The 26,957-nt window shown below is 40.4% G+C and overlaps 1 protein-coding gene and 1 pseudogene across 2 annotated transcripts in view; one reads left to right on the top strand and one right to left on the bottom strand.

The window, feature by feature from the left end:
• Positions 1–10,589: 10,589 nt before the first annotated feature.
• The window catches only part of KALRN (kalirin RhoGEF kinase), a 637,223-nt gene continuing 620,855 nt past the window's right edge, over positions 10,590–26,957 (bottom strand). Inside the window, exons 34-35 of one of the 2 annotated variants that reach the window (XM_073305148.2) lie at positions 22,756–23,002; positions 10,590–12,174 (exon numbers count right to left, since the gene is read on the bottom strand). In XM_073305148.2, coding sequence (XP_073161249.1) covers positions 12,155–12,174; positions 22,756–23,002 — 267 coding nt within the window. In that variant the 3' untranslated portion in view covers positions 10,590–12,154. Of the gene's footprint in view, positions 12,175–18,375; positions 18,542–22,755; positions 23,003–26,957 lie in introns of those variants that run through there. The other variant, XM_073305146.2, reaches the window with a different exon arrangement.
• Positions 23,712–23,945, top strand: LOC140895454 (small nuclear ribonucleoprotein F pseudogene; annotated as a pseudogene).

The following is a 26,957-nucleotide window of genomic DNA, read 5'->3' as shown; positions in this document are numbered from 1 at the left end:
TCTGTGTCAGATGCAGTGAATTGAGGCCAATGAATGAAGCAGGGAGGGCTAAACAGGGCCCACAATGAGATTCTTATCCTTACCCCTTTGTCTTTAAAGAGAGCAGGCAAGCCTGGTTATGCTGCAGCCTCATTTGGAACATAGGCAACTTACTAACTGATTCAAAGTGCAAAACCTCTTTCTGCAAACCATGCCTCTCTGAGTGCCCCAGTGCTCTTTGATAATGCAGAAACAAAGGTGAATCTTAACTCCTTGCTTCCACTTCCCTGTGATGTGTTGGTATTTCAGGCTGAAGAAATGCACTGTCTACCTAGATGATAAACATGGGAATAACTTCTTCTTGAAGCATGCAGTACTCTCATGCCAAATGCCCTAAGGCATCTCTTAAAAGGAGAGACAGTCTGTGTTGAGAACCCTTGGTTTAAGAAGAACCTAATAAACATGCTGGGACTAACATTTTATATTTAAAATGGCTGTGAGGGCCACTGCTTTAGTTATATAGATGAGCAGATGGTATTAGGCAGCAAACAGTAATGGTACAGTATCCCTAATACCTCTGTACGTGTAGTTCTGTTTCTGTTAGGGTTAGGCTATATGACAAACAGAAAGTCTCTGTTTTGGTGAGTTCACAGAGACCCCTAGTGTCCAGTTCTTGTATCACAGGGAATAAATCTAACTGTTATTTTGATGGCCCTAGCAGCCAGCTTGAGACCTTACCCCGTACCTATTGAAATGCATTGCAATTTTGCCATTGACTGGAATCAGGGCAGGATTTGATCTAGTAACTTGATAAACAGCCCCTTAAAATGTGTATTGAAGACCAATTGATATGTTAGTAAGTGAGTAGTGCCAGCTCTTGTGGCTTTATTGTTGGAGTTTGTCAATATTTGGTGTTTTTCTTATGTGACTCAAGGAACTGGGACTTTGGATACATGAGAATCTCTGCTTTCATTTAAAACAAGCAAACAAACAAGATGTTTCCATCCCTCATGATTGTAGAGGAAAGCTTGAAATCCTGATTCATATGTCACCTAACTGCTCAAAAACCAGAAGGGAAATCAAAAGAAACCCAATTTTGCATATATTTTAAATCTTGTGATTTGGGGGTGGGGGCTTGATTTCTGAATATGTGGGGTTGGCAATACTGCTAAGGTTAAAGCTAGACATTAGCCCTGGAGATTTTCTTAAGAGGGCTAAAGTTATAATATTGCATCTCACTTAGCAAAATATTTACTAAATAAGAATACATGATTAAATGCAAACTCATGTTATATCTATTTGTCCCTTCCAGGTGAAAGAAGAGAAGAGCCCTACAGAATCACTTCATCCTATGACTAAGTGGACATAGCTGCCATTAACTTGTCATTGGAACTTGTACTAGTGATTGAATTTGGTCCTGTAACTTCAAAGAGGAATTTCTCAAAATTAAATATTTAGGGTATAGAAGTGCTTGTCAGCATATGGAAGTAATCCCTATGAGCCGCAGCATTCATAAATTACAAAGGTAAAATAAAAATGAACCTGAAGTCCATGGTTCCTGTAAAGCACATTTTCTGGTGCACCAATCAAAACAAAATTGCTGATGTCTGCAACAGTCACTTTGCTGTCATTTTAGGATCCCAATCTTGCTCCTTCTGAAGCTGACAGGACTCCTTCTGTCAGTGAGAGACTGCAGCATGGGGTCTTGTCCCCAAAGCAATAATTACAGCCCCACCTGTATAAATCATCCTCCACAAGTTTAGTCCAACATCAAGCAATTGCTAAAATAAAAAGATAAGTTGTGTGCTGCATCCTGAAGGTTAATTTATTAACTCTTCCTTAACAGTGCTCTGAACTCCACAGTGATAGAGATGAGCAGGGATTCTAGTTTGATGTGATTTTTAAAAAACAAACAAACCCAATAAACCCTAAACATCAGTGTTTTTCTGCGATTAAAATGAAATGCTGAATTTTAGTTTACCTAGCCACACTGTGTATAGAGGTATCAGTTGAACACAATGTTTTATTGATATACAGTAGAACCCCATTTCTCCCCGCCTCTGTTATGCGGCTCGCTCTCTATTAACCAAACCAGGGCTGACAGTCCAAGCCCCTATAAAAAAAAAAAACAACTAAAGGTTCTCTGTAAAAATGAAAATTCTACATTATTCCATGGCAAATAGATTTCTAGGATCCCTGGAGATGATACAGCAACTGTCATGCATTTCTTCTGGGTACCTTTTAATTGGTTAAAGGTACATAAACCTGAGCATAATGAAGACCAAATTACACAGAGGGAAAGTGTGCTGCTCAGTAGATTACAGAAAGGAGTGTATGGATGCCATTATATCCCATCACAGGAATCTTGAGAAAATTAGTTCAATCTGCTCATGCATTCAGCCTCAGCAGTGGGTGTATGCATCAGAAACTGCCCTTGAAGAATCCTTAGTCACACAGAAGACTAGGTCGTCTGCAGAGATTTTTCTCTCTCTAACAATCATAGAATCCTAGATGTGTAGGACTGGAAGGGACCTCAGTAGGTCAACTAGTCCAGTCCCCTGCACTCAAGGCAGGAGTATGTAATAACTAGACCATTCCTGTCAGGTGTTTGTCTAACCTGTTTTTAAAAACTTCCTATGACAGAGATTCCACAACCTCCCTAATCAATTTGTTCCGATGCCTTACCACCCTGACCGTTAGGAAGTTTTTTCTAATGTCCAACCTCAACCTCCCTTAGTGGAATTTAAGCCCATTGCTTCCTGTCCTGTCCTCAGAGGTTAAAGAGAACAATTTTTTGCTTTTTTTTTTTAAACAACTTTTTATGTACTTGATAACTGTCATCATGTCCCCCCTCAGTCTCCTTTTCTCCAAACTAAACAAACACATTTTTTTCAATCTTTCCTCGTTGGACACATTTTCTAGACCTGTAATCGTTTTTGTTGCTCTTCTCTGGACTTTCTCCAGTTTGTCTACATCTTTCCTGAAATGTGGCACCCAGAACTGGACACAGTACTCCATCTGTGGCCTTATCAATGTAGGGTACAGTGGAAGAATCACTTCTGTCTTGCTTACAACACTCTTATTAATACATCCCAGAATAATGCCTGCTTTTTTTTTTCCCAACAGTGTTAGACTGTTGACTCTCATTTAGCTTGTGAGCCACACAATGGACGGATTTCTCTTGTAATAGTCTCTTAAATTCTCTCTCTCTCTCTCTCTCTCTCTATATATATATATATATATATACACACACACACACAGACACACGAGGGCTGAATAATGTAACTTGCATTGATATCATTCGATTAGAGCAACTTCTGTTGGTGAGAGAGACAGGCTTTCAAACTACACAAAGCTCTTGGCTCGAAAGCTTGTCTCTCTGTCCCCACCAGAAGGTGGTCCAATAAAACATATTTCTCTCTCTAATATCATGGGACTGACACACCTACAATCTGAATCATACATCTTTAAATAAGTGATACCTATTGTCTGCAGCGGCACACTGTATACACACATGGTTCACTAAGAACTCCAGAAAATGATGCTACCATATTTAATGCACCAGCCTACAGCTCTGGAGTGGCAGCTGGGGTTGGAGGCTACCTTACCTAGTAGTTAGGACCCTGGGAATCAGGTAAATTAGGTTCTATTCCCAGCTCTGCTCCAGACTTACTCTGTGACCACAGGGAAGTCACCTTCCCTTTTAGTACCTCAGTTTCTCCGTGTGTAAAATGGTGATAATAATACTTCTGTTTCTTCTAATGTGCTCTGAGGCCTAGGGATGAAAGCAACATATAAAGGCTACAAATTTATTGTTTTGTTATGTCTGAGGATCGGTAACAAAATATGAATTAAACACTGTCAGCTTTACTTCTACTAAATATTTATAAAAAATACTATTCCATGTGTGCTTACTGCCAAACCCAGCGAGGGCGGAAATATTTTAAGGACAGTGACTTGGCAGAACTGTGTGGTGGTTGCTTACATAGCAAATTCCTGTACATTATTCTTGGCTCTGGCTACTGCTGTTGAACAGCACTAAACGCTCGTTAAATGAAATCAAATTAACCAAATTCTTATAAGTAACTGAAGTTTGGTCATGCTAGTTAGCCCAAACTTCATATTTTTAAAAAACAGATAAAATTACATAAATAATAAAATCAAGGTCAGATTCCGTCCTGACACAACTCCAGGGAGAGATTTTTGTCCCGTCTACTTAACACAGCGGTGATGGGGGTGGGGGGGATGAAGAACATTATCAACTAGTTTAAAACAAAAAGAAGAAAAAGACATGTATGCTCAGTGCACACTTCTAACTGAACTGCCCATGATATACGTATGTTTGGCTAGACCAGTCCCCCTTTCAGAGATTATTTCAATTTATGACTGGATTAATGTAATCTGATAAACTATGGCATAGCCCTTATTTGGAGTAGAAAGGGAAGAACGGTCCCCCTCCCTTGCTAGAGAAGAAGTGGTAAAGTAATGGGACTCCCTCTGCCTGCCCTGCCCCCAACTGGGACCAATAGGAGGGCATCTTCCACTCCTTGAGAGCAGCAGGGTTCCCCTCTTTTGCCTGGAGAGGAATGGATGGCAACAAGCGGCTCCTCTAAATTTCCTCAGTTTTCTGTATGGATGTGTTAGCTGGGCCCACTGCACTGCATTCCTTCTGGCACACACACAGTCCTCTGCTGGGGGAATGGTGGGACTCAAGAGCATTGGATCTTGGTGTTAACACTTCATTGAGATACAGAGGGCAGTTTACACCTCTCCGAGCTACCGTTTCAGGCTCCCTACAAACTCAGGCAGACATCACTGCATCAGTCACACTTTAGTCACATTTTCAAGTTTCTCTTTGCAACCATGAGGGATAGAAACTTTTTTTTTAAATTAAAGCTTAAAATCTGATGAGGTGGCAGACTCTAGAAGCTAAACCCTAGGCATGGGCCTATAGTACTTATGCCTTAATCCAGGCCAGTGTCCACCCCTTGCTTTAACTATTCTTTCCTTGAGAGTACTTAACATACGAGACCTCGATGCTTGAACTGGAATCCTGAGCAGGTAGGTCCTGATCACAAACCCATTGTAGTTGAGGGTTTTTTTCCCTGACTTCTATGGCGTCTGGATCAGACCTATGCACTTATTTTATAATGATTTTGGCTCTCTGACACCTTCAGAATGCAAATCCAACCATGAAGAACCTGCCATCTCTGGCCAGTTCATCTGATTTCTAGTCACAATGCTTGCTAATCTGTACATAATAGTACTACATAATCAAGTTGGTCAGTTTCTCCCTGTAACCAGCTTAGGCAGAACAGCAAAAAAGCACAGAGATGCAGGGGCATGCTGTACAGGTCTGTTGCTTGTTAAGTATTTGCAATGGTCATTAGAAGCCATATTCCTATTCTCTAGGTGCAGCTGGGAAGTAAAATGCACTTCAGTTAATAGGGCTACACGCAGTGATGCCTCTCCCTCTTTCTCAAATATTCTGGAAGATCTTTACTGACCTCTGTGCAAACTCCCCTGCTAACATTTCACTCAGATGGTTGCTACGTCAGTGGGACAGCTGTATCCACCAACAAATGCCTACGCTGAGTCTGACCATCCTTGCATAACCAGAGGGAATGTCTCTACTGAGCCAGCAACGGCACCTGATGAACCATGATTGAATGTGGCTGCAGCAGTGATTCCTCTCTGGTGTCCCCATACACATAAACCAGTATGCAATAGTCCAGTATTTTGGAGATATAGCTAACATTATCTTGTGGCCTGCATGAACTGGCTTCAAGAGAGCCATGCCAATAAGGTGATGGATACTAATTGAAATAAGTGGTCTGTCAAAATAAAAGATTATCGTGTCTTCAGTTTAAAAAAAGAAAAAGCAGATTTTGTATTTGCTTCCAGAAATATTTATCTCAATGAGATCAAAAGCAGATCTATGGGAATGACTGTCCACTAGCAACACAGAGTCACAGAAATGTAGGACTGGAAGGGACCTCAAGAGGTTGTTTAGTCCAACCTCTTGCACCAAGGCAAGACCCAGGAGACCTACACCATCCCTACACATCTGTTAGTCGAACTGTTCTTAAAAACCTCCAGTGATGGGGATTCCACAATCTCCCTTGGAAGCCTATTCCAGAGCTTAACTATCCTTATAGTTAGAAAGTTTTTCCTAAAATCTAACCTAAATCTGCCTTACTACAGTTTAAGCCCATTACGTCTTTCCTGCTTTTAGAGTATATGGAGAAAACTGGTCACCGTCCACTTTATAACAGCCCTTCACATTTTTGATGATTATCAGGTCCCAACTCAATCTTCTTTTCTCACGACTAAACATGCTTTTTTAAAATCTTTTCCTCATAGATTATGTTTTCTAAACCTTTTATTATATTTGTTGCTCTCCTCTGGACTCACTTGAGTTTGTCCATGTCCTTCCTAAAGTGTGGTGCCCAGAACTGGGCAAAGTATTCCAGCCGAGGCCAGTGTGGAGTAAAGAGGAAAAATATGACACTCCTGTTGTTACACTCCAGAGTGAGAGTTGCCTTTTTTGCAACTGCATTGCATGGTTGGCTCATATATTCAATTTGTGATGTAGAATGGCCTCCCGGTTCTTTTTGGCAGTAATACTGCCTAGCCAGCTATCATCAAATAAGGAAGGACAAACAGCATGTACAAAACCTGCCTTTTGGACAGTTTTGGGTACTCTGCTACAGTATTTGGGTGTGGAGAGAAATTATGAGCTTGTATCAGTTCTTCACATATTCTTTTTCAAAGGAAACAGGGGCCTTTTCCACCCAGGCCTGATGTGTGTGGTAACTTTTCTTCAATTCTGGCAACCATAACAACGTAGCATAATTTATGGAGCTAGCTCTTGCAATGATGAATAAATGGTGTATACAAAATGGGAGTGCATCAAAAGTAGTAGCAGAAAAAAACCATCAGCTAGTCTCTCTCTCTGAGTTTGTTCAACTTTCATGATAAAATCGAAGATAAATTTCTCTTCTGATGCCACTGCTCCCTGCCAGGTAATCTGCTTCCTTCCTTCTTATTGGGAAAATACCATTCTGGTCACCTAAGGTGCTTTAGAGAAAGTGGCAAATGCTGTTTGGCACCTTTTGCTTTTTTCTGAGTATCCAACACATTTGTGCTTCTATATATTTTTAAAAAGTGTAAATGGTATACACTATGCTAGTTAGACCTGAAAATCTTCGTGCTGTGTGTGTCTCGGGGGTGGGAGGGGAATCTCTGCTTTCTGCTAGAAAGGAGCTGGACTGAAATTAAAATACTGTGTACAGGATCAATGCTGTAAAACCCTTCACTTTGTGGGCCAAATCACTATATTAACAAGTGTGGATATGGCCCTTTGTCCACTTTCCTTTTTTGCTAGAAAATGCAGAGGAATTCTTAACAGGAGACATTTAATAGTGTAAAGGTGCCATCACTGCAAAGCTTTCTGATCTGCTGTATCCAATTTAAGAGTGATGTAAAAGAAAACGTAAAGCTGTTATTAAAATGTATGGTGGAAATAAACAGCAAGGCCAGAAGTGACAGGAGGCCTTCTGTGGAAGAATATAAAACAAGATTATTTTATATAGTTCACAGAATGGCCTCTGACAGAAAAAAGCCCTCTGTTTTGTACTGCCAGCATGCATCTTCTCTGTCCTGTTGCATATTGTAATCTCCACAGTTTGGCAAGAGTTGCAAGCATTTCTAGATTGTAGATACATGTACACCACATACACCATGTGAGGTGGGATTTCCGTAGATGTTCAGCATTGCAATTCTCCTTGTATTAAAGTCAGTAGGAGCATTATTAGGCCAGGGTTTCAAATATCCCACCCATAGTCTCTGCTATTTGGATCATACTCTAATTGGATCTGAAATTTCACACACCTAAACTTCCAGTTACTATTACGTAACCAAACTTGCTGTCCTCCTGTCAGAGGGTACAGCACACTAAGACCTGGGACATTTCTGGTTTTTCCCACAGTCAACAGATTTCCTTGTAAACCTAACAACATGTACTTTTCACTTCTTCTGTGTTCATATTATATTAAACATTAGTCATCAAGTAACTTATTAATCATTGGTACTGTAGTAGCTTTGATGGGCCCCACTCTGTGATCAAGACCTCGTTGGGGTAGGCAGTGTCCATGCATACCTTACAGCAAAAAAACAAAGAGTTCACAACTAAATACATAAGATACAATTATAACCCTTCTATAATATTAAAAACCACCTTGTGTCTACACCCTCCCTAACCTATTTGAGAAAAGGGGGCAGGCAACAAGATGAGTTGATGCTATGATTGCAAGAAGAACATATATTTCTGTATCTTCAAATGCAGTGGTCCATATCTTCAAACAAACAAGTAAAGACTGCAGAAGGCTTTGAATTAAGCAGAATGTGCATGACTCCAAAGTAAGGATAATGTGCAGAGAGGTTGCACTCTTGTATTCTATGATGACTGTAAAGATATGGTTCCACTGGGCTGTACTTAGCTACATAGGAGCTTTACAATGGCCAAAGAGGCTATTGCAACCCAGTGGCTGTAACCTGAGGGAGAGGATACACTGAGGCACAAAACTTTTTTTTTTAACCTAGGCTTTGCATAGGCTGGTATGAGGGAAGATTTGCCCTTCAGGATTACATGCTGCAGTCTGGTGCATGGGTGCACTTCCCATAGACTTTAGTGGAAGCCACATGTGCATATTTAAAGGCAGAATTTGCACGTTGGCTTAAAATGTCTTAGAATCTTACACATCATGAACAATATGCAGGGCCAGGTGCCTTTTGAAATAATAAAATTGAAATTTACAGCAACCTAAGCCCCATAAGGTTAAAGTACTATTACCTACATAAATCAATATTTTGAGCTGAAAGATTTCAGTTCCCTAATCTCCAGAACAGAAAAGTGTCCTGGAATTATAATCACTAGGTGTTGCTGTTTAATTCTTAATCCCTTGTATTTAGAAAAGTGCCTTAATAAGAATGTGATTTGGTATCAAGCAGCTTAGCATTACTGGAAAGACAAATGAAGTATTAGATTCCCTGTATGAAAACCAGAAGTACCTAGAGATGTGACTTTCAAATCTCATTATTAAAGGCAAAAGTCAGGGCAGTCTTTATTATGTGAATGTTGGGCAGTGCACTGCTATTGCTTCTGTGTGATGACACACTTTTTAGCAGATTGGAAACCGAGCCAACTTTCACTGTGCTACTTATGCAATTGTTCCTTGGTTTCTTTAAACGTTATGATATTTAAGAAGTATTGTACATCCTGTAGAATACTACAAGAAAATAGATCATTATTTCACTGGGACATGGTTCTGTAGAATCACTAAGTGATTCTATACTCAGAACTTCCAAAGAATACCACGAAGCACTGATAAGGAAATACAGGGGTGTGCATGTATTTAAAATTGACAACTTTTGGAGGAGCTTGCTCTGTGTCTCCGCCGATTATTGGGGAGGCCTGTGCCCCTGCTTGCTTCCCCCTTGTACACGCCTCTGTGGAAATATATGTAAATGTAACTTTGAAGATTCTCTACGGCAGACTACAGCCAAGAATGCTTGAACCTGTCCTAATATGGAAGGGAATTGCCTTTTAACTGGCAGTAATATAAATATATAATATGTTGTAAAAGAAAACAAATATAAATGAATGCATTTTTGGAGTCTGGGACTAATCTGCCCCTAATGAAACTGACATTAGTTTTGACTCTTATTCCTGATTTACATCTTTCAAAGTAATGAAGTTGGTAGACTGGTATAAATGAGAAGAGAATCAGGCTCGTTGTGTTAGCGTAAGTATATCAAATCTGTGATGCATCTGCTGTAGCCCATTTACAGAAACAGTCTCAGTAAACTGCAATCAGTTATTTAATACTTGTGTGCTGGGCACTTCAGTGTGCTGGTCTTTGGCTCTGACTGTTGAGTGAAATTAAACTTTCATCACAGCTAGCTCACTTTAAAACTGGTTCATAAACTATTTGTTTAAAATTAATAACAGAAGGGCTGCACAGCAGCCAGTAAGGATGTGAATACTGGTCCTGGGTTTGTTCTCCTTGCTTTCTGGTAGAGCTGAAAAGCCAGCACACTTGGGTACCATTTTTACCAGGACATGCCCTGATAATCCATGCATCAACATTAGATTAGTAAAGAAAACAGGCATAAACCCAGAATCTGTTCTTCACTCTTAAATCTTATGGATTTCAGGGCAAAAAAGACTGGTGAATAAATCCATGTTCAACAGGCCAGGAGTATAATAATGAATGGTGGCCCACTGAACTTACACAGCAGAAACTCTAGGTCAGTGGTCCAGATCCCACTCTTCCCCACATAATCTCAGGTGGATTACAGTCAGACAGCAGCATGTTACTTTGCTATATTTAGTTCAACCAAAGCTGCAGATGAAAAGCAAGACCCAAGCCACTCACAGGCTCCAGTCACTCTCTTTTGGTAATTCACATTGGTTACTTTCCTGCTAGCTGGCTGGGCGAAGTGCTACTACACAACCCTCTCACCTACCTCATACATTTCAAGAAGCAGGAGCAGATACAGAGAAAGTAGTGTATACATTTTATTCAAACCAAGACATGTTATTTTTACACCCTTTCTCTGGGCTGCATGTTTTTATTTGTGGGGGAGGGAAGAGGGGTTATAATTGTTGACTTCAGGCTAGTGCTAATAAAAACCCTGTCCTATGATTTGAGAATCATAATCAGTACTTCATGTGGAACCCCTTCAGATACATCCACCCATGGCAAACCGTATTTCTTTTTTTCTTGGGTGCTAGGGTAACTCCACAGTTAAAACTGTCCCCACAAGGCAGTCTTGCTTAAAGGTTTAAAAATAGAATTGTTTACCTAATGGAGCATTCATTGCCACAACGCTTGTGTGTAGAGCCCTGGCAGTCAAGTCAATGCATCAGAACCTCAGTTTTCATTCAAAAATAAAGACTTAATTTCTAACTTAAAGAACAGAAGTACTTGTGGCACCTTAGATTCTAACAAATTTATTAGAGCATAAGCTTTCGTGGGCTACAGCCCACTTCATCGGATGCATAGAATGGAACATATAGTAAGAAGATAAATATATACATACATACAGAGAACATGAAAAGGTGGAGTAAGAGGCTAATTAATTAAGATGGGCTATTATCAGCAGGAGAAAAAAACTTTTGTAGTGACAATCAAGATGGCCCATTTAGACAGTTGACAAGAAGGTGTGAGGATACTTAACATGGGGAAATAGATTCAATATGTGTTGGGTTTGAATACAGACTGGGAGTGGCTGGGTCATTACACATTTAGTGGCCAAATCCAACTACTCAACTAGACACGTCCCAGCTGCTGGGGCAAGTACTGAGGCCCCTTTCTGACACTGCTTCATCTATGAATGGTAAAGAGGATCCCTGCTGCCATCCTTGTTGTTCCAAAGGGGAGAGGCTTCTGTTACCACTCTATGGAGGGAGACGGAGGCACTGTAGTGCTGTGTGTTTTGGGGCAGGGGAAAAAGAGCACCCCTGCCATCAGTCAATACAGGGGAGTAAATGGGTGGCCTCATTTCATGCAGTAGCTAGGATCCCAATTTGCCTTAATCTGGCCTTCTCAGAAAGGGGCTGAATGAAGCCAGGAGAGAAGTGCATGGTAGATCTGTAATTTTGCAGATTCACCAGTCAGTTTCCCCAACACAGGGGGAGCATGCTGGTCTGGAGACTACTACAACTCTGAGACTGCAGTTACAGCTGTGGATGACTGCTGTCAATCTGCATTACGTTTTTCCTCCGGAGGGCTCCAAAATGTCCTTCCATGAAAGGCTTTACAATCAAACTGCAATGGGACATAAGTAAGCTCATAAGAAGACAAATGTCGAGAAGCAAGAGAAGGGAATTTATAGTAAGGTCACATGGTCACTTGGGAAAGCACATGCATAACTTGATCTTTCCATTGCTTTTCTTCTCTGTATTGGATCTCCTTGCTAAACCACATGTCCCACTTCACGTTTTGTAGGCAGTGCAGCAGAAACCAGTTGATTGAGATGAGTGTCTGGGTCAACAGGTTTAGGGAGGTCAGAAGAGGGAGCCTCGGAAGATCCTTATTGCTCTTCCCCCACAATCCCCGGTGGAGATGTCTGTTCTGCAGCCTGGCTAGTCCGGTTGCAAAGGATCATCTCACCATAAAATAGCTGCAACTGGAGAAGATAAATTCAGTTCTAAAAAATGCCTCACCAGCAAAGCCACAAGCATATCAGAAGGAAACAAATAACCACTTATCCTGAGAGGGAAGATTTTTCTGCTGAGATAGGCATTTCAGCAGCAACACTAAGAGCAGTGTTGCCAGGAGTCTGCATACTGGCGATACACTCTTGACTATTTCCTTCCTCAGAGACTTTAGTTTTTAACACTTCTGAAGCATTAATTCCCTGTTCTCAGGGAGATCACTGGAAGCATGTTTAGCATTATCCTACGCAATGACACCTTTTTTCTCTGACATGTCTGGTGTCTTACTCGTCCCATTTTGCCACTTTGAGGTGTCTGCAATTTATGTTCTATTTTCTATGCCACTGAAGCTTTGTTTGAGCATCCATCCTGAAAACACACCGACAAATGATTTGCTGATCTCCACAGGCAGCGATTATATTCCACGTTCAGTCCCAATTGGAGAAAATTGTGCCAGTATTTCAACACAGAAATTAACACGGCCAAATTGCCAGGAAATGCGACTGCATGAGAGACTTCAGGCCAAATTAGCTGTGACCTAAATGGTGCGGTAGCTTACACGTTAGAAAGAGAGTGCTAGTGGTCAAATAGTAACGTTTTTGTAGATGTTAAGGTCAGAAGGGACCATTAAATCATCTAATCTGACCTCTTGTGTAATATTGACCATAGAATTTAATCCAGTTACAGTTGCATCCAATTTTACCTTGTGCTCCCCATATTTATTGCATCCATCGGTAGTCTCTTGTTTTATACTTAGACTGTACATTTTTTGGGACAACAACTAACTTTTCATTGTGTGTACGTGCACATTGTTTGTGTACAGTGCCTTGCACAGTGGGGCCCTAACTCTTGATTAGGGGCTAATACACACCATGACCAAACAAATAGCATGGCATTCAATAATTATGCAAAGTGAGTGTAATTTACATGCTGAAAAGGTGGAAGGAGATGTAGCTAGCAAAGCAACAATGAGGGGGCCTATTTTATTTTACGTCCTGCAATTAATTGCTTTTCCTGCCACCCGCTCCCTTCTGGTCCCTTGATGAGTAAGATACATCTATGGGGCCTTAGTCTCTTTTCAGTTACAGTGGTATAACTCCATCAGCTACAGTGGAGTTACTTCTTATTTACACTGACGTGAAGAGAATGAGTCCCAATGAATGTCAAATCAGTGCAAATTATACCATCACATTCTAATTTTCCTTGACACCGATGTGTAATTTACAACACCATTTATGTGACTGCCTAATTTGGCAAACCTTCTGTACTAGGACAAGATATGGAATTCCTCTATTGTTCTTGATAATGTCACTCGTCCATCACATATTCAAAACCAGGTTGTGTCTGTTATAATGAAACCAGAGCATGACCTATGTTATTGCTGAATTTTAGGTTAAAGTAATGCGATTAGATGGGTGAAGTTTCACCTCCCAATAAAGGGGAAGCGAAGACAAAGTAAATAAGGAAATTCACAGGCCTTTTCTCTTTAAACAAAGTCTTCTTTGTTTGAAATAATAAAAATCAGCTAAACAATAGCAGAATTGCTTCTCTAAAGAGCCTTTCCTGTTTTATCACAGCATTCATCAGAAAAGTCATTCTCAGTAAAAATAAGGATTCAGGTGGAGTGCCTCAGGATCCTTTGCTTTGGATATATATTATTCCAGCTGAAGCAGCAAGTACATTTGACTTTACTGACATTGTTATTTCCCAAATTACTATATATGGTTAACACCTCAGAGCCGTTGTTTCAAGGTATCTGTAAAGTCAGGCAAACATTGCTTACACTGGGGCCACATTTCAAAGGTTTTCACAAGTATAAGAGCAAAAGACTTAGGGTGAAATCCTGGCCCCACTGTAATCAGTGAGGCCCAGATCCTCAAAGGTATTTAGGCTCCTAATTTCCATTGATTTCAAATAACGTAAGGGTGAAATTCAGACCCTTTTGAAGTATATGACAACATTCTCAGAATGAAATCAATGGAAGTTAGGAGCCTTTGAGGATCTCAGCCTGATAGTTTTGTCACTTACTTCAAAAGGGTCTGAATTTCACCCTTAATTTATTTGTATGTAAAGTGAGACTCTGGAGAAGAACTGAAAGGCCTATCCATGACCCTGAGCTGGACCTTTGTGCCCCACCTCAGGGGCCACCTCAGACTTAGGGAAACACTAGTTTAGAAAGATGAAGCTGGACTAGCTTCACTTTCCCTTCAGAGTACTTTCAGTTTTGATTTCTCATTTTTTATATTCTCATTAACTTCACTTGCACTACTCATAGGAGTAGAGATGCAGGACTGGGCTGGGAGCAGAAGGCAAAAATTCAGTAGATAATAAAAAGCAAATTAAATTATAGATGGTCTTATGCTACCAAGTTCAGATTTGAACTTTTCTAAGGCTTAAGTGTGTTTTGGTCCAGGCCTCCTCTCTAAATAAGCTTTTTAAATCTTCCACTTTTAATAGCAAAAATCAGTTGTTCCCAAAGTGTGGTCTTTAGCCAAATGGTTGTGTGCGTAGCATTTGGTGGTGGTCCATGAAGAGGTGGTAGGAAGGTCATACAGTGCTGGTTATCCACCTTTTTTCCAGCTGCTCTATCATGTTAGAAGACAAGTGAAAGTGCCATCCTTTCCTAGCGTTATTTTTATACGTAAGTTACTGCTGTGCTTTTTACAGGGATAATATGCGATTACAAATGGCAGGGGGAAATAGCCATGAAACCATCTCTCTATTAAGAGATAATCAGTGAAAGAGCTTGAGCCCACCTGCTGAAGTGTGATTTGGAACACAGGTAAAGGAATGTTTTTTATTTAGATACTGTCTACTTATGCTGATAGTGGGAGCCCGAATATTGTTTGCTCAAGAGAAACTCCATGGGCTGTTTATGTGCCAGTTATATTGATTGTGTTAACTAATAATGTTTCCTTGAGATCACACAGCCTAAACTCTTTAACTGAGTGCTCTTAATTAAAACTCTTAGAAACCCAAACAATTTCTCAGCCTTTATAAAACCAACTGAAGGTTTCATTTAATATACTAAAATTTTCTGAATCATCCTCTCACAGCTCTCCTGGGAAATCAGGAATCATTACCATTAAATAGATTTTGTAAAAGGGATTATTTTAGCCAAAGCGGAGAAACCACATAAACCAATGTGGATTGTAATTTAATACTCAGCATAACCAGAGCTGAACAGGAGCAAACTAAAGCAGTCTAGTCCTGAAAGGTTAATAAAATCTAAGATGCAAAAATTGAACAGAAATGTGGGAAGTAGTTATAATGCCTATTATTACAAGAATATTTATTGGAATCCTTTTGGGAGGGCTGGAGGGCACAAAAGCCAAGACAGCCAACCAGAAGCTGTTCTCTTCCACAACAGCTTTAGCACTCATAGATAAGAACATGTGAATGTCCGTACTTGGTAACACCAACGGTCCATTTAGCCCAGTATCCTGTCTTCCGACAGTGGCTGGTGCCAGATGCTACAAAGGGAATGAACAGAGCAGGATAATTATTGAGTGATCCATCCCATCATCCAGTGCCAGTGTCTGGCAGTCAGAGGTTTAGGGACACCCAGGGCATGAGGTTGCATCCCTGACCAGCTTGGCATATAGCCATTGATGGAGCTACCCTCCATGAACTTATCTAATTTTTTTGAACCCAGTTATACTTTCAGCCTTCACGACATCCCCTGGCAAACAGGTCCACAGTTTGACTCTGCATTGTGTGAAGAAGTACTTGCTTATGTTTGTTTTAAACCTGCTGACTATTAATTTCATTGGGAGACCCCAGGTTCTTGTGTCATGTGAAGGGATAAATAACACTTCCTTATTCACTTTCTCCACACCATTCGTGATGTTATAGACCTCTATCGTATCATCCCTTGGTCATCTCTTTTCTAAGATGAACAGTCCCAGTCTTTCAATCTCTCCCCGGATGAAAGCTGTTCCATATCCCTAATAATTTTTGGTGCCCTTCTCTGTACTTTTTCCAATTCAAATATATCTATCTTTGAGATGGGGCAACCAGAAACGCATGCAGTATTCAAGGTGTTGGTATGTCATTGATTTATATAATGGTACTGTATTTTCTAATATTATCTATCCCTTTCCTAATGGTTCCTAACATTGTGTTAGCTATTTTGATTGCTGCTGCACACTGAGCAGATGTTTTCTGAGAACTATCCCCAATGATCCAAGATCTCTTTCTTGAGTGGTAGCAGTTAATTTAAACCCCATCATTTTGTATGTATAATTGGGATTATGTTTTCCACTGTGCATTGCTTTGCATTTTTAAACAGTGAATTTCATCTGCCATTTTGTTGCCCAGTCACCCAGTTTTGTGAGATCTCTTTGTAACTCTTCGCAGTCTGCTTTGGACTTAACTATCTTGAATAATTATGTGTAGTCTACAAACTTTACCACCTCACCGTTTACCCCTTTTTCCTTATCATTTATGAATATGTTGAATAGCACTGGTCCCAGTACAGATCTTTGGGAGACCCCATTACTTACCTCTTTCCATTGTGAAAACATACCATTTATTTCTACCCTTTGTTTCCTACCTTTTACTAATCCATGGAAGGACATTCCCTCTTATCCCATGACTGTTTATGAGCCTTTGGAGTCAAAGGCTTTGTGAAAGTTGCTATATCCACTGGATTACCCTTGTCACCATACTTGTTGACCACCTCAAAGAATTCTAATGGATTGGCGAGGCATGATTTCCCCTTACAAAATACATGTTGACTCTTCCCCAACGTACTGTGTTCATTTATGTGTCTGATAATTCTGTTCTTTAATAGTTTTGACGAATTAGCCTGGTACTGAAGTTAGGCTTACCAGCCTGAAATTTCCAGGATCACCTCTGGAGCCTTTTTAAAAAAATCAGTGTTACATTAGCTATCCTCCAGTCACCTGGTACAAAGGTTGATTTAAGAATAGGTTATATACCACAGTTAGAGGTTCTGCAATTTTGTATTTGAGTTCCTTCAGAACTCTTGGGTGAATATTAGGTGGTCCTGGTGACTTATTACTGTTTAATTTATCAATTTGTTCCAAAATGTGCTCAAAGAACAAACATAGTGACTACAGAATGAAGAAAGGTGTATATCCAGGTGCGGGAGGGGAGGAAGAGGGAATCTCCTATTGATCCCTTTGTTCATTGAGATCATCCTTCTCGACCCCCATACGCAAAACCCTTATCTGTTTCCTTCCTCCTGCCTCACCTCTTTGTACTAAGAGAAGGCAGCCTCCTTTTATAGCCCCGCAGGCAGTCATCTGACTCCTCTATCAGTCATGTGTTCGTTCGGGTCACATACTCCACGAGGAATTATAACTCCCAGAGTCCATGACCTTAAAGAGGCCAAGACCCCTAACAGACAGGCTGGTGGCACCTTGCCCTGTTACCTTTTAAAATGAGAATCAGGCCCAGAGTCAAGAAATGCAAAAGAATCTCAGTCAGATTAATTTACCCATGTTAGATACATGGAATGTTTTTTGTTAGTAGCTATGCTGTTAAATATAACTTGAATATCCAATTGGCCCAATTGCACCATGTGGATATGCAAGCACAAGTCCCATTACCTGTTTTTGAAGTTTTATGGATACATATAATATGCCCTCAAACAACTGCTCCAGTTTCCATTATTGGTACAAAACAACTGCTGCATAATACTTTAGAGTTGTTTTTAATAAATTCCTTTCTGTTCAGTGTGGGTGTTCAGCATGTATTGTGAGAACCTTAATTTGCTACTCTAGAATTTTAAGGTAAACTATCATTTTGATGTTACATTGAAATGATAGAGCAATATGATAAATTCTAAAATTCAAGATAACTTGTAATTGTATTTCTTCTAAGGGCCACATTCATCCTCAGAATCACCACACAGCAAAAGCTGTGCATGGATTATCTTACCTGAGCTAGCAGGAATCCAGCTAGCACAGGCTTCAGAACAGATAGCGAGCAGAGTACACACCTAGGGTCCGTACCATTGTGCTGAAGCCCAGACTGTGCAGTCTTTACTGCTATTATTATTTGTACTAGCTGGATTCAAGCTAGCTTGAGCAGGCTAGTTGATTCACAGCCTTAGATGAGATTAACGGAGTGACACCAAGGGTAAACTTGTCTCAATTTATTTAATGTACATTTGCTAGGTTATTAGGTTTCTTTCCATTCATATAGATTTCATTCCCCTAATCTGAGATTCACTGTCTCTTAGAGCACAATTGTACAGCAAAACAGACAGGAATAAAAGTCACTGTTTTCTGTGATGTGCCATGTGGGACAGTTCAGACAGTATTTCAGTCTTAGTAGATCATAACTCTTCTTTGTCTCTCCCTTGGAATGCTAGTTGGGAAAAAAAAAATCATGAATTCCTAAGTACAGTACCAGAACTGCAGGACAGTTTTTTACTCAACCAGCCATAAATTACTTGGGAATGGGAAAGTTTAGAAAACCACGTGCCTGTTTACAAACGTGTAATTTCAAATGCTGTTGGACTGTTAGAAATAAAGAACATTCAGGCCTGCACTGTTACCCTGACCTGTAATCTAGTCACAGAGAAAACCACCGTGTATTCTCACAGGAGTGAGCAGCAGCAAAGGCAAGGGAAGGCTATGAGACAAGCATTTTAAAGTTCTAGTTCTATTGTCCATCAACAGTAGACATCAGGCAAAACCAGTGGGGATTCTTACAGGTTTTTATTCTATTCTATTTGGGGCTCTTCATAATTTTTCGAATCTTTTTATGTTACTTTTTTATTATTTTAAAAGAAACAGTAAAGAACCTTCATAACACATTCGGAATCAGTCAATCTACAGCAGCAGAAAGTGTCTGAATGCATCTGCACTTGTCAGTTCTGCCTTTACGTCTTCACTGGCTGTTAAACAGGAATTTTATATTGTTAAATATTACAAACATTGATTGATATTTTTTAGGTGACAGCTTGCACTGATGCTAGATAAAATGTTGGAGCAAACCCATAAATCATACACGTTTTTAGGGTTTATGGCCAATATAAACTCCATTTTAAGACCCCACATATTTATATAAACAGTGTAAGGTGATTTATATAAAAACAGTATAAGATATAAAGATTATACAATTATTTGCCATTTCTCACTAAGCAGATGCAGTTATTTTTTAATATTTTGACAGAAATCTGCTAAATTATGTCTCAATTTACTGATAGAGACACTAGGTTTTAAGTGAAGAGACTTTCCGTTCTTGAAATTATATTGCTTATAAAGACAATTATAAATAATGTTGTTATCTCCAAGGCTGCTTAACCCACTGCTGCTTTTGTATAGTTGTGCAGAATTTCATATTTGAAACAGATGGGTGAAGTCTGCTTGCTATATTTTTCCATATAAAATTGTGAATTGGCCCATGGAACAAAAATGCTGGAGAACCACTGAGCTGATGAAGCAATACTGAGAAATTAGAGCGAGGCTAATAAGTTGCTCTTGGTTTATTTTTAAGTTTAAGCAAGGGATTGGGTTTTGGTCTGAAAACAGCTGCTGCAGTGACAGGCACCATACAAAAACCTAAGCTGCTCAAAAAATTCAAGTTTAGACATTTTTAATGAAAAAGGGGACAGATTTTTTTTTATGAAAAACTGATACCCTTCTTTGACCCACTCAGAGAAAACTACAGCTACTGTTGAGTTCAGATTCAACAGCACTGAAATCCTGCAAAGTTGTCTCTTGAGATTTTGACCCAAAATTGCAGAAATCTCATGAGAGCAACATATTTCATGCAATTTTGGTGGTATCTCTACCAGTAATGGAAAACGGTGGTTTTTGTGGTCTCAGATATAACTTAGAACAAAAACTATAGGGGCAGGTTCTGATCTAGGATTTTAAAGCCTAGTGTGCCAGGAATCTGAATGGGTTATGACTGGAGTTTCCAGTTTCAGCTCACCTCTGTGAAATACCAGAGCATGAGTACCTTGTCACAATATTCCTACCCAACACAATACTCTTGCATCATGTAATCACTTCAGGGTGCAGCTATTAGTACAGAGGCTTGAGTGATATTTAATTACATGTTTCTCCTCCCACACTTTACCATTATTAAAGTTCCCAAATGCACACTAGACTAACCACATTTGTAACAATACAATTCAGCAGCACCCTCTAGTGAATGAACGGAGGACAAGCACCTGCTGCAGCATAAACAAAAGTTGTCACAGTGCATCATGACTCCAGTGATGTGATAGACAGGAAAAGCCGCAGTAGAACTGAGCAAAAAACAGGTGAAACTCAGATCAGGTTTGAGGATTCTTGGGCTCTAGGCTCACCTACAACCAGCAGCGGTGGCAGCAGGATGTTTTTCTCCTCTCCCGATGCAATATAGGGCATGGGAAAGGACCATAACAGAGAGGCCACTGGGGAATATCAAATCTGAGCGTGAATTACCTTGCCCCTTAGTTCTGTGGTTATCTGATCTGGTGTTTTAGTTCAGGCCCATCTCTAATTAAAACCATGCTCAAAATCTTTAGTACTATACATACATCGGAGTTTGCCCTACTCATTTTTCTATTTTCTTTCATCTTTGTGCCAAGCCCCCACCTGTGGTGATGGAGGTTTCTTGAAAGGAACAAGGACAGAATATAGCTCATTTTAATGCATGCTTTTTATAAAAACTTCCAAGCTTATTTTGTTTCATGAGAATAAATTTAACTCTGCTTCCTATGCTGTAATGGGAAAATTCACAAACAGAAAGACGAGGCCAGGTTGGTATCTTGGGGGTCAGGAATACTATATAAGGAGCCTCTTCTCCCTACACTCCTTAGAGCACTTGCTTGGCAGAATTCTCACCTAGCGCTCAATAGTACACTGAAAGGGGACCTGAACAATGAGGATGCCATGCACTATAGACCCAATAGGTTGTGGTCTGCTAGTTTGCGGGTATGATCAAGCTTCCAGCATATGTGTTGTTGTGCAGCTAGTCAGAGTAGCTTTTTTTGAAGGTTTCAGCGTAGCAGCCGTGTTAGTCTGTGTCCGCAAAAAGAAAAGGAGAACTTGTGGCACCTTAGAGACTAACAAATATATTTGAGCATAAGCTTTCATAAGCTACAGCTCACTTCATCGGATGCATGCAGTGGAAAATACAGTGGGGAGATTTTATATACACAGAGAACATGAAACAATGGGTGTTACCATACACACTGTAACAAGAGTGATCAGGTAAGGTGAGCTATTACCAGCAGGAGAGAAAAAATACCTTTTTTAGTGATAATCCAGGTGGGCCATTTCAGGAGTTGACAAGAACGTGTGACGAACAGTGGGGTGTGGGGGAAATAGTTTTACTTAGTGTAATGACACATCCACTCCCAGTCTTTATTCAAGCCTAATTTAATGGTGTCCAGTTCGCAAATTAATTCCAATTCAGCAGTCTCTCGGAGAGTTTTTTTGTTGAAGAATTGTGACTTTTAGGCACTTCATGTATTGACCATTGACAGCTTGGAGCTATTCTACCAGGTGACTGAAGGATGGCTTTAGTAAGCAGTATATAGAAAGCACTGCTCCATCTATCCCCCAATGAATTTTTTTTAGAACAGTATATATCCTTTGTCTAGGTTAGAATTTTTTTTTCAATCATGCTTGCTAAATTAATCATACTTTTGACTACATTAATAATATTATTTCACTTTTTAACTGTAGGCATTTATATGAAAAGGATTTTCATTTTGTAGTAACATCAGCGAAGTGTAAAATCTGGAAGGAGAGCATCAGTCCTCTTGTTTCCGTGCATAAGTAGTTGTGGAGGAATCTCTCTCACCATGATGTACCACAGTACACAGGTCATTTCACCTTCCTCTTAAGATACAAGTACATGTCACTTCCAGAAGCAAGACTAGCTGATCTTCAAAAGTCTAGTCTAACATGGCAATTCCTGTATCCCTTACTCAAGAAACTGTATTTTACTCAACATTATGCCTTTGTCACTGTTAGTTGCAAATCTACTCAGCTGATGAATAAGTTAAAATGGAGACAATCAGATATTCCTAGAGGAAAACTTGGCATCACCAGGGCTCACCTGCAATTATGGACTCTTGTACCAGTGAAAAGAAAGTTTGTGTGCAGGGATTAACAAAGGGACAAGTGTGTAGGAAGATAACCAAAAGAACTGGCATTAATGTACACTGCAGCATCCATAAAGCATCAGATATATAATACGGGGATGCTGAAAATACACACAGTTTAACTTTCACTTCTCCTAGACCATTAGGAGTTGCAGGTGGTCCCATAAGACATTCAAAAGACATTTTCTCCTACATGTATATTAAAGGCTATGATTATACTATGATCTGTGACTCCAGTGTCTCAGGATAATAACAATCTCCATGCTGGTAATAAAGAGACACTCTCATGGAGATTTCCTAGAACTGTATTGATTTACAAGAAGGTATTAGCAGAACATATTAATGACTAAAATGTAACTTATCTACATCTGTTCCTTGGGAAGTGGGCGGTGCTAGAAAAACAGTTGTGTATTTCAAAAGGGGAAACCTGAGATAGTCTTTGCTGAGGGAACTCTGATAGATTTCTGCCTACCTTTTCCTGAAGGGAAGAAGCAGTCCATCTCCACACTGCTCCGAGAATGGGAGATGCAGAGAGTGCTGCTGGGGACTAGGCCTTCCTGAGGGGGGCTCCGCTCAGTTGTCCGTACCAAACACCAGCCAGGCCTTTCACTGGGCCTCTCCAGTAACTCCACTGTCTGTCCCACCTGGATGCTCAGCTCACTGCTGTGGCCAGCTGTGAAGTCTTGTAGCACCACGGTTAGTTCACACCCTCCAGACAACTGCCCAGGTAGAAAGAAAAATATCAACAGGTTAAAGTGCACTGAATTCAATTGGCTGGTATACTGTATTTGTATTGGCAATCCTAGATCTTTGGCTGATAGGATTTCTGTTGCAATTCCTTAGCAGCTGTGTTAGTCATTTCCTTTGTCAAAGTTCAACTAGCCGTGCCTCTGATTTCCTTTATTTCTATTGCCAGCCTTAAGTAATAAATTCAAAACCACCCATCTGTTAACCCCTACATTTGCTGACGTTTTCCAGCTTTGGGAGATTCTTTCCAACACTTGTTTTTCTTGCGTCTTTTTGTAGGAGAGTAATGATTGGGGTTCAGGATTCCCCAGCATTCTGATCAATCTCAGAGTAAGCTCCAACTCTCCTGTCCACAGACTGGGTTACATTCATGTTCTGCACCCTCTCCACATGAGATCAGTAGGGGTTTCAATGAGGGAATGAATACAGAATATACAAGAAAAGAAACCTGCCCTCATTTCACCAAAAGAGGGTTGTTCCATACAGTATGTTCTCTATTTTGAAGTTATGAGGCCTCCACTGCTTCTCTTGGAAGAAAATCAGACCTCTCCTCCTTTTTAAGGGAAAAATAAACACCCGAAGGAGCAGCCTGGGGCATTTCTATTTGCCTTCCACAGGCGCACGTGTGGCCCTGCAAGTAATTTTTGTTTTTACTGCTGCCTTGTGCCAGGTCACGTTACCATGAGCTTGCCCCTGAACTCCAAGCCCTTCCTGAATGGGCTGATGGGGAAGCCAGTAATGGTGAAGCTGAAGTGGGGGATGGAGTACAAGGGCTACCTGGTGTCTGTCGACAGCTACATGAACATGCAGCTTGAACATACAGAAGAATACATAGATGGTGCATTGTCAGGACACCTTGGTGAAGTTTTGATAAGATGTAACAATGTCCTGTACATCAGAGTAGAAGAAGTTTGAGAACTGAGAGAATAAGTTTGTATATTTCTGGAAAATAAAGATCAGTTTTTCTCTCTCACACACACACAAACACAAACCAGTTTTAAAAGCTATGTGCATTGCACTAAAGTGCCACTAGATGTCTATGTTTGCCATCATACACCAAGCTAATAAGGGACTGAATGGCCGTTTTATCTAAATATGGGGGAGGCTGGGTGGGATGTACTGAACAGCATATTAACAAACCACTGTCTCAAATGAGCTGGGCTTAAAGCCAAGAAAATAAATGGCTGCATGTTCCCCTGGATACTCCTTAAATGACAGCCAGAGACTGATCATTTCCAGTAATGAGGGTGGCAGGTGTTACAAACTAGGTAAAGGCTTTCTTCAGGTGGCCAATTTGATTTTTGGAAAGTATGTCCATTTTCACTGTTTAAACCGAAGAGGAGAAATAACCCTAATATCGCCTAGGAAAAGAGTGAGTCGCCTTGGGAAGCCACTGCTTCAGAAAGTCAGAACACAGTAAAGCATGTTACAGTGAACATCAATCTATGAAGCCCTGCACTGAATATCTGACATGTCCATATCAATTATTTGTGACACTGCACCTCGTGCAAAAGACACAGGAATGGCTACCCTAAAAATGGAATTATGATGTGGCTTGGTCAATATCTTGTTAAATTCCTAGTGGTCTGTGATAAAGGGTCCTTCAACCAGGACAGCACTTCTAAACACCTCCACATAGGAAGTACCTTCACTTGGTGAACCTCAGATATTGTCATTAACTAGTGACTTCTACAGCCTTATTGTTTTCCTCTTACTTGTTAAAAATAGTCACTCAAGGCAATGGGCCAAATTCTGCCAAGTTATACTGGGATTTGGAACAATTCCACTGTAGTTAATAAAGCTAATAAAGCTGGATTTATTCTGGTATAACTAAGGGCAGAAAGGGTCTGAAACTGTACTCGCAGAGAAGTAATAGGAGAGTTCAGTTTCATCAAAGGGATAGGGGCATATCTATCTAGACTGTTCCCTCACATCCGCTTCAGGTGTTGCTATGTGTCTGAGGGATGACAAGGCCTGAGAACGAACATCTGAGGTTCAGCTAGAGTTGTGGAGAGGGAAAATGATCTCTGGTTATCTTACTCTAGTTGTGACAGCAGATCATTTCAGGATCCTCTCAGTTACATCCACAAAAGGAGTTAGCAAGTAGTTTCACCTGGTATGTATCTGAGCTTTGACTACCTGGCAGTAATGGCAAGTTTTGGAAAAATATCTGTAAAGCATATAAGTGAAATGCAGATGGATCAGCCCGTTGATGGTAGACATCCTTTCACCTATGAAGTGCTCCCTTAGTCTATTACTTGTTTAATACATTTTTAAAAAAGAGAATAATTATTTCAGCCATAAAATGATGTTATATCTACAATCAGTTATGCAAAATAAAATACATGCATACCACAATTACATTTGATATGAAAGAGAGAAAAAGAAAATACATAATGCCTCAGAGCCTGTATTTCATATGAAAATAGTTTAATACGGTTCTCCATGAGGTGTTCCCTCATTATTTTAGAAATAACCCCCCGTTACACTTTATTCATTTAATAAATCAATAGCCGAGTGTTAGTTAGCATCTAAGCATTGTGCAATAGGAACAGTACAAAACATGAATATAAAAATAAAGATCCAACCTTGAATAGACAATAAAGCAGAACAATAAGATCAGACACAAAGACAAACCCAGTACTCCCCAGGCACAGAGAAACCCCCAGGCATAGGCATACCCAATTAATATTAGAATCAGTAAGAAAAGAGAATAGCAAATACAGATAATAAACTATTAGCACTTAACAAAGGGGCCCAAAAACAGTTCAGCCATCATGACCTGAAAGCAGCTAGTGTGGGACTCTGGCAATTCTGACCCAGGTGAAACCTGTACAACCAGGAATTCTGGACTCAAAAACCCCTACCCTGGACTAGTTGTGCCTTGGTCTCCTGTGTAGCAATAGCCAGTGGCTATGAAGACATCTTCTGTGCTTTTTTTGTGCCTGAGCCACGGAATATAACTGATGAGTTCAGTACACTGTTACAGGCTGAGATGTGTCTGTAAGGAGTCACATAGTTCCATCTGATTAGCTCTCAGAAATAGTCCCTTGGAGTGACCAACTCCATTCAATGAGGCAGTGAGCAGAAACATAGAAAGAATATGTGCCATTTGCTATGTGGGCTGCAGAGAGCCAGGCACATTCCGTAGGTCAGCCACTGCTCCCTGTTAGTGCCCCAGTGGAGCTAGCCATCCAAAGGGGAGTGGCAGAGAGATGGCAGAGCTGAGCAAGCACAGAGAAATGTATCCACCACACCTGAGTGAAAAGTTGACAGAGCAGCCACTGCAGAACTTCTGGCTGAGTCCCTCCACATCCCATGAAGCCTAGGCTACAGCTTAAAAACCACAATATGACCCATAGACATTGAACACGTTGCTAGCTACACATGGCAACTAATTAGAGATGGGCACAACTGCAGGGTTCAGGTCCTGGTCTGAACTATCAGTTTGGATGCATGGTCATCTCTATTCTGCCTTTTACTAACTATCCAAGCCAGTTCAGGATTATCCCTGTTATAGTTATTTTACACACTTTCCCTATGCCTAGTATACCAGGTGCATCAGACAGAACACCTATCTAGACCTTCCACACATCCCAGTTATGCAATGGAAATAAATTTCAGAGGAATGCTGGAGCTAGAAGAGAACCCCATCCTATGCCAGCACAATCTGCAGTGACTGAGTCATTCATTGCTACTATAGGATGCACACATGGGGGAAAAGCTCACAAAATTATGAGCACTGATGTGAGCCGTTTACTTTATGTTGACTCTGCTGACCCAACTACACAACAACGTCAGGCTCCCACTGGAGCTTTCATGTGGGAGGACCCTGTCAATTGCCCACCAGCCTTGGGATGATGAAACACAAGCCTTAAAAATGATCCCAGTCATGAAGACATCCTGCCATCAGGCAATTCAAGCTGC

Source organism: Lepidochelys kempii, chromosome 11 (assembly GCF_965140285.1).
Source record: "Lepidochelys kempii isolate rLepKem1 chromosome 11, rLepKem1.hap1, whole genome shotgun sequence".
In the NCBI taxonomy this organism is placed as follows: Eukaryota; Metazoa; Chordata; order Testudines; family Cheloniidae; genus Lepidochelys; species Lepidochelys kempii.
This window is presented reverse-complemented; position numbering and strand designations above follow the sequence as displayed.